The sequence below is a fragment of the Salvelinus alpinus genome, chromosome 18 (assembly GCF_045679555.1).
Source record: "Salvelinus alpinus chromosome 18, SLU_Salpinus.1, whole genome shotgun sequence".
Classification (NCBI taxonomy): Eukaryota; Metazoa; Chordata; class Actinopteri; order Salmoniformes; family Salmonidae; genus Salvelinus; species Salvelinus alpinus.
Window position 1 is genome coordinate 4,039,372 of NC_092103.1, and position 8,334 is coordinate 4,047,705.

At 45.7% G+C, this 8,334-nt stretch overlaps 1 protein-coding gene across 6 annotated transcripts; it reads left to right on the forward strand.

The window, feature by feature from the left end:
- The first annotated feature begins 4,054 nt into the window (after positions 1-4,054).
- Positions 4,055-7,861, forward strand: LOC139543538 (putative nuclease HARBI1). Of its 6 annotated transcripts, XM_071349713.1 has the most exons (12): positions 4,058-4,520; positions 4,808-4,878; positions 4,966-5,142; positions 5,233-5,294; positions 5,377-5,463; positions 5,551-5,592; positions 5,661-5,834; positions 5,914-5,949; positions 6,048-6,602; positions 6,672-6,787; positions 6,884-6,995; positions 7,090-7,861. In XM_071349713.1, exons 1-8 carry the CDS (start codon positions 4,363-4,365, stop codon positions 5,947-5,949), a joined length of 807 nt encoding a protein of 268 aa, XP_071205814.1. In that variant the 5' UTR covers positions 4,058-4,362; the 3' UTR covers positions 6,048-6,602; positions 6,672-6,787; positions 6,884-6,995; positions 7,090-7,861. The 6 variants fall into 6 exon arrangements, with proteins under 6 accessions (XP_071205811.1, XP_071205812.1, XP_071205813.1 ...); XM_071349710.1 differs by having other exon boundaries at positions 4,055-4,520; positions 5,661-5,949; XM_071349711.1 differs by lacking the exon at positions 6,672-6,787 and having other exon boundaries at positions 4,055-4,520; positions 5,661-5,949.
- Positions 7,862-8,334: the final 473 nt, after the last annotated feature.

Consider the following 8,334-nt stretch of genomic DNA (forward strand, 5'->3'; position numbering starts at 1 on the left):
CGAAAGATGCCTTTGTTACGTGTCTTCTCATTTCAAAGGGGGGCATTGAAATCCTTTGTTTAGATACCCCGGGGATATTGGCTTACCAGAAACCTATCATGGTTCAAATCATTTTTTGTCTTTCATTGGAAATGGCAGGACAGTACATTTCTGTTATTGTGTGTTCTGTTGGGAGATGATTAGGGTTTTCATTATGAGCTGAGGTCTGGTTAGGGGCTGGAGGGAGATAAATGACAGCTGTTGGTCTTAGGACGCACTCATTATTAATGACATAATTAAAAAAAAAATAATAATAATACTGGTGAGTTTTAATATTCTTTCGATTAGGACAAATATATAAGTCTTACATCATGTCGCGTCATCTTGACGATCACATGTTACTTACGAGATTATTAAAAGTAGGTGAATATATTTTCAGTATCATAATGATTAAAGACGGGTCATTGACTTCTCTGACCTATTCAGTGGTGGAAAAAGTACCCAACTATCATACTTGAATAAAAGTAAAGATACCTTAATAGAAAATACTCAAGTAAAAGTAAAAGTCAGCCAGTAAAATTCTACTTGAGTAAAAGTATAAAATATTTGGTTTAAAATATACTTAATTATCAAAAGTAAAAGTATAAATCATTTCAAATTCCTTATATTAAGCAAACCAGATGGCACAATTGTCTTGGTTTTTTATTTACGGAAAGCCACGGGGCACACTCCAAAATTCAGACATAATTTACAAACGAAGCATGTGTGTTTAGTGAGTCCGCCAAATCAGAGGTAGTAGGGATGTTTGGTTGATAAATGCGTGAATTTGACTATTTTCGTGTCCTGTTACAGTAAGCATTCAAAATGTAACGGGTACTTTTGGGTGTCAAGGAAAATGTATGGAATAAAAAGTACAATAATTTCTTAAGGAATGTAGTATAGGTTATATCCTGCCTGTTTGGCCCTGTCCGGGGGTATCGTCGGACAGGGCCACACTGTTTCCCGCCCCCTCCTCTCTCAGCCTCCAGTATTTATGCTGCAATAGTTTGTGTCGGGGGGCTATGGTCAGTCTGTTATATCTGGAGTATTTCTCCTGTCTCATCCGGTATCCTGTGTGAATTTATGCTCCCTCTAATTCTCTCTCTCTCTCTTTTTCTCTTTCTCTCTTCTTCTCTCTCTCCTTCTCTCTCTTTCTCTCTCTCCTTCTCTCGGAGGACCTGAGCCCTAGGACCATGCATCAGGACTACCTGGTCTGACGACTCCTTGCTGTCCCCAGTCCACCTGGTCATGCTGCTGCTCCAGTTTCAACTGTTCTGCCTGCAGCTATGGAACCCTGACCTGTTCAGTGAATGTGCTACCTTGTCCCGGACCTGCTGTTTTGGACTCTCTCTCTACCGCACCTGCTGTCTCTAACTCTGAATGATCAGCTATGAAAAGCCAACTGACATTTACTCCTGAGGTGCTGACCTGTTGCACCCTCTACAAGCACTGTGATTATTATTATCTGACCCTGCTGGTCATCTATGAACGTTTGAACATCTTGGCCATGTTCTGTTATAATCTCCACGCGGCACAGCCAGAAGAGGGTTAGCCACCACACAGAGCCTTGTTCCTCTCTAGGTTTCTTCCTAGGTTCTGGATTTTCTAGGGAGTTTTTCCTAGCCCGCGTGCTTCTACATCTGCATTGCCTGCTATTTGGGGTTTTAGGCTGGGTTTCTGTACAGCACATTGTGACATCAGCTGATGTAAAAAGGGCTTTATAAATCAATTAGATTTTATTTGACTTGAGTTAGTGAAGTAAAAGTAAAAGTAGTCAAAAAATATAAATAGTAAAGTAAAGTACAGATACCCCAAAAAACTACTTAAGTAATACTTTAAAGTATTTTTACTTAAGTACTTTACACCACTGGACCTATTCACCATTACTGTAGAGCAGCGGTTCCCAAACGTTTTATAGTTCCGTACGCCTTCAAACATTCATCCTGCAGCTGCGTACCCCTTCTAGCACCAAGGTCAGTGCACGCTCAAATTGTCACGGCTGTTGAAAGGAGAGGACCAAGGTGCAGCGTGGTAAGCGTACATTTTCTTTATTAAATCAAAGTGACGGCGAACAAAACAATAAACACTACAAAAACAAACCGTGAAGCTCAAAGGCTATGTGCCCTAAACAAAGTCAACTTCCCACAAACACAGGTGGAAAAAAGAGCTACCTAAGTATGGTTCCCAATCAGAGACAACGATAGACAGCTGTCCCTGATTGAGAACCATGCCTGGCCAAAACATAGAAATAGAAATAGAAAATCATAGAAACACAAAAAATAGAATGCCCACCCCAACTCACGCCCTGACCAACCAAAATAGAGACAGAAAAAGGATCTCTACGGTCAGGGCGTGACAGTACCCCCCCCCCCAAAGGTGCGGACTCCGGCCGCAAAACCTGAACCTATAGGGGAGGGTCTGGGTGGGCATTTCACCGCTCTGGAGCGGGGACCCTTACCGCCGACCCCGGACCGGGGACCCTCGCAGCGGGCCCCGGACAGGAGGGCGGACAGGCGGGAGGCTCTGGCAGCGCCGGACAGGCGGGAGGCTCTGGCAGCGCCGGACAGGAGGGAGACTCTGGCTGCTCCGGACAGGAGGGAGACTCTGGCTGCTCCGGACAGGAGGGAGACTCTGGCTGCTCCGGACAGGAGGGCGACGCTGGAGGCTCCGGACTAGAGGGCGACGCTGGAGGCTCCGGACTAGAGAGTGTCGCTGGAGACCTCGTGCCATATCTCCTCACTGGAGGCTTCGTGCCATGGATCTTCACTGGAGGCTTCGTGCCATGGATCACCACTGGAGGCTTCGTGCCATGGATCACCACTGGAGGCTTCGTGCTATGGATCATCACTGGAGGCTTCGTGCCATGGATCACCACTGGAGGCTTCTTGCCATGGATCATCACTGGAGGCTTCGTGCCATGGATCATCACTGGAGGCTTCGTGCCATGGATCATCACTGGATGCTTCGTGCCATGGATTATCACTGGAGGCTTCGTGCCATGGATTATCACTGGAGGCTTCGTGCCATGGATCATCCCTGGAGGCATCTTGCCATGGGTTATCACTGGAGGCTTCGTGCCATGGATTATCACTGGAGGCTTCGTGCCATGGATTATCACTGGAGGCTTCTTGCCATGGATCATCACTGGAGGCTTCGTGCCATGGATCATCACTGGAGGCTTCTTTCCATGGATCATCACTGGAGGCTTCGTGCCATGGATTATCACTGGAATGGAGAGACACACAGGGGTTCTGGCTCTGGGAGAAGGCACAGGACTCACCAGACTGGAGAGACATGCAGGAGGGTTAGAGCTTATCACAGGCACAGGACTCACCAGGCTGGGGAGACATGCAGGAGGCCTTGTCCTTGGCCGAGGCACCGGATACACTGGGCCGTGGAGGCGCACTGGAGGTCTCGAGAAAAAAGCCTGCACAACCCGTCCTGGCTGTATGGTGACTTTGGCCCTGCACCTGCGGGGCGCAGGCACAGGACGCACTGGGCTGTGCAGACGCACTGGAGACGCAGTGCGCAAAGCCCGCGAAGGATAACCCGGGCCGAGGAGACGCACTGGAGACCAGATGCGCTGAGCCGGCATCCTCCCTCCTGGCTCGATCCCCACTCTAGCCCGGCAGATGCGAGAAGCAGCGATGTAGCGCACCGGGCTATGAACACGTACTGGAGACACCGTGTGCTCCACCGCATAGCACGGTGCCTGACCAGTACGACGCTCGCCACGGTAAGCACGGGGAGTTAGCTCAGGTTTCCTACCTGACTCCGCCAATCTCCCCGTGTGCCCCCCCCAAAAGAATTCTGAGGCTGCCTCTCGTGCCGCTCCGCTTTTGCTGCCTTCAGCTCCTTTTTCGGACGGCGATACTCTCCGGGCTGTGCCCATGGTCCTTTGCCGTCCAAAATGTCCTCCCATGTCCAGGAGTCCATTTTCCCACGCTGCTTGGTCCTTTGTTGGTGGGTGGTTCTGTAACGGATCTCCTCTTCGTCTGAGGAGGAGTAGGAAGGATCGGACCAATGTGCAGCGTAGTAAGTGTTCGTCATTTTATTAAAATGCACTGAACACTAAAATACAAAATAAACAAACAAAGAACAACCGAAACAGTTCCGTCTGGGGCCTGTTGCACAAAAGTAGAATTAAGACATCCGGGATAAATGACTCAGCTGAGCTCAATGAAGCCAAAACATGTGCGTCCAGGCTTAATTGGTTGCACAAAGACCAAGCCAGGATGAGCAGACACGGATTCATTAAGCCAGGTGAAACCAATCCTGGATAGGTGCGCGCTCACGGCTCACTCAAATAGACCCCGCCACAGATCACAGATTAACTGATTTACCATGGCAACTAGAGCCGCGTACTTTTCCCCGTCGGAAGCACAAATCCTCATGGAGGCATACGAGGAGGTAAAAGATATAATTAAGAAGAAAGGCAACACCGCCACAGTGATAAAGCAAAGAGAAAAAGCGTGGCAAAGTATTGCAGACCGCCTGAATGCGTAAGTAGTGCACAATTACACACTCACCACTCCGCTGAAACATCACAATTACAATTCAAATATTTAATTCACATCTCCAAAAATGCAGTTGTACTGTAATTATGAAACGGTTAAATTTTTAATTGAAATGCACTGCAGATATGAGTGAAATTGTGTAAAGTAACTCCATCACACTGTATAAAGCTATGATAAATTTTGATATTTTTACTGAAAACAAGACAAAAATACCAAGTAATTTTTTGCAGTGTGACTCCATTAAATGTGTGTGTGTGTGTGTGTGTGTGTAGATTAAACATGAACGGGCCAAAACGGACATGGCAGCAGGTCAAAATCAAATACAAGAACATTCTGCAGAATGGTATGGTCCCTGACTAATATTTAACAAAGCACAAGCATATATTGTACCCAGAAGGTGCCTGCTCACACATTGTCTGTACTGTTTTAGCAGTGAAAAAGAATACCCACAGACAAGGCACGGGTGGTGGGTCACCAAAGGCTGACCTTACCCCAGCAGAGGACATGGCCTTGGAGCTAAATAAAGGCAGGCCCGTCTTAGAGGGGATCCCTGGGGGGAAAGAGACGAGCATAGGTTCCTCCCAAGATGCCACCCGCTTCATTCAAGGTATGTCCTTCCATCTCTACATGGGATACAACCACATTCATATTGAATCAATTTGGACTGTCTGACTTTGGTTTACCTATTGCCTTGCAGTGTCTGGCAGCACTGTGTTCCTGTTAGAGCCACCAGCACAAGCACCAGACGATGCTGATCCAGTGAGTACTCCATCAAAGGCATACTGTAGGCCTGGCATGTCTTGTCTACTAGCTTCAATATGAATCCGATTAAATGTGATAGGGTGAAGGCCCCAGTGCAGCAGCAACAGCACATGATGGAGACGATGATGAGGAGGAGACCATCTCTCTGGATTCCAGAAGGCATGAGGTATCATGTTAAGACTGTGAAAGTACTATTTACTCTACAATGGTGAGGAGTCCTCATCAAAATCAAAAAATCTAATTTCTTTTACAGGACCCAGATGCTATACAGTGGGAAAACCAGCCTGGCAACATAGTGCGTATTAATAAAAGGACACCACATCCTGCCAAATTCCAGCTGCGCTAATTGTATTGTGTTCACAGAGCTCACAAGCTATCAGAAAGTTGTATGGCAACCACCTCCGGCGCCAAATAGAACTGGCAGACATAGACATTCAGTACAAGAAGAAAAAGATGGAAAATCTTGCACTGGAGTCCGAAATAAAAAAGAGGACAATTAGGAAACTGGACCTTGAAATAAAAAAACTTGAGAGGGAGGTGAGATATGCCTTCAATGTACACTGTATGCTAACTGTAACACAAATGTATTAATCATTATTTTTCTTTCCTCCCCCAGCTCCAAGAAGATGACACAGCTCAAAATAAAAATTAGGTATATTCTCGTAAAGTCAAGTGAGCCATGACATATGAGCTCTTATTGTGAGCACACAGGACGGTGGCATCTTTCTAAGTTTTTTTTTATTTTCCCAGCAATCAGTACAACCAAGTCATCGTTATAAGGCATCGCCCTCTTTTGCCCACCCCCCCAGCACCAGGTGTGGCCACTAGCCTATATGAAGGCCCAAAATTGTGTGTTCCTTTCTGCTCTGACAATGGCATGCCCATTCGTGCGAGATGTGGTGGATGAAGAAGCACTTGTGCTGAGGAGAGCCTTCAGGCGAGAAAGGGTCTTCAGGGACCGGTTGGACCCACTGGCCTTCCCTGATGACCATCTATATGAAAGATACAGGTTTTCTGCAGATGGCATCAGGTATCTATGCAGACTACTGGGTCCCAGGATTAAGCACCGCACTGCACGGAGCCATGCACTGAGTGTGGAGCAAATGGTTTGTGTGGCCTTGCGCTTTTTTGCTAGTGGAGCCTTCCTGTACTCAGTGGGGGATGCAGAACAGCTGAACAAGGCCACAATTTGCCGCACAATAAGGAGTGTGTGTCTGGCTATCAAAGCATTAGCAGATGTCTTCATCTCCTTCCCTGGCCACAGAAGACTCTGTGACATCAAAGAGGAGTTCTATAGGATTGCAGGTAAGAGGATCTACAAATTACAGGACAACTGTTAACACATAGTAGGATACTCATTACTTTGTGTGACAGGTTTCCCCAATGTCATTGGTGCAGTGGACTGCACACACATAAGGATAAAAGCCCCCTCAGGTGCCCATGAGGCCGATTTTGTGAATAGGAAATCCTTTCACAGCATTAATGTTCAGGTGAACATAACTTTTTGATATTGTCCATTGACGAACACTCTGCATTGCCAGTGATGTGCATTGATTGGTGTAATATTCCTCATCTTATGATTTCAGATGGTCTGCAATGCTGACTGTGTGATCAGCAATGTTGTGGCAAAATGGCCTGGCTCAGTCCATGACTCCAGAATCTTTCGGGCCTCTGAAATCTATCAGTGCCTATCACAAGGTAAGCCACACAACCCCTATTTATAACCATCATGGCTGTGTCAAGAATATCACTGTGTTTATGAGGTAGTAATGATGAGATTTTGTGTTGACAGGTGAATTCTCTGGTGTGTTGCTGGGAGACAGGGGGTATGGCTGCCAGCCTTTTCTCCTGACACCTTTCACAGACCCCCAGGAAGCACAGCAGGCCTACAACCATGCCCATGCCAGGACCAGGGCCAGAGTTGAAATGACCTTTGGCCTCCTGAAGGCACGCTTTCACTGCCTTCACAAATTAAGGGTCAGCCCTGTTAGGGCATGTGATATTACTGTGGCTTGTGCTGTCCTCCACAATGTGGCCTGCCTGAGGAAGGAGAGGACCCCCAGAGTGCCACCAGCCATGGACTGGGACAATCCGGCAATCTTCCCTGATGACGACAGTGGTCGGCTGCTGAGGGACCAATATGTGTTGAATTATTTTAGTTAGTATGTGTGCTTTCAATTTTGGTTAAATATGTCCTGCGGTGGCAGAGGATTTGGTTTTTTTTGGGTTCGTTTTTTGACGAATTTGGCCTCTTATGATGTTTGTGCGGTATACTGTGTGTAATACAAGGCTGCAGGGAGGCTACTGCATCCATTCATTTGTCTGTTCAGTTGATGTGTATGGATTTGTCCTGCATTTATTTTAGTGTGCAGACATGCAGGGTGTGTTATATACAGACCTTTGAATGTGTATGTATCATTTTGTATAATATGCTTGGATTCTGTGCTTTCCATCTTGTAGAGTCACTGTGACTTCAGTTTCGAAAGGAGCTGATGGTTTACCTGCTTTGTTTTGTCCTTATTCAATAAAGGAACATAATGTTACACATTGTGTTTTTATATTCATATGGAATGTGTATTTGTTTATATGACAGAGTACTAGGGCCACACTGAAGAAAAAGGATAAAGTCATAAATTTATGAGGCTGGTTCTTTCTGCAGAAAAGCTACATATTGTTTTTACAGTTTTGATACTTATGACAATGTGATACTTAATATTCTGGCACATCAGCATGTCTTTGTTTATGAAACCATACTGAAGTACAATTTCACGAAATGCCCCACATCTGTCATTTTAACAACTGTCCTCCTTTAAAACAACTGGTTACAATATTATGACTTGTGTTTTTTTCCCCTCTGTGGCCCTAATATTCTATCATTTTATATATAGCCTTATAGTCTATGGGAAACTGTAAATTATCTAATGATAGCAACATCATCTAAAAATCATTTTTTATCCAAAATCATTGAAATTAATGATCACAAACGTTTAAATAATAACAGTGGGTCTAGTTATATGTGATAACAATGTATAGTGAG

Coding starts and splice junctions, on each gene's coding strand:
- LOC139543538 (XM_071349707.1), top strand. CDS start 6,131: ATGAAGGCCCAAAATTGTGTGTTCCTTTCTGCTCTGACAATGGCATGC. Junction 6,788..6,883: donor TTCACAGCATTAATGTTCAG/GTGAACATAACT, acceptor TTATGATTTCAG/ATGGTCTGCAATGCTGACTG. Junction 6,996..7,089: donor CTATCAGTGCCTATCACAAG/GTAAGCCACACA, acceptor TTGTGTTGACAG/GTGAATTCTCTGGTGTGTTG.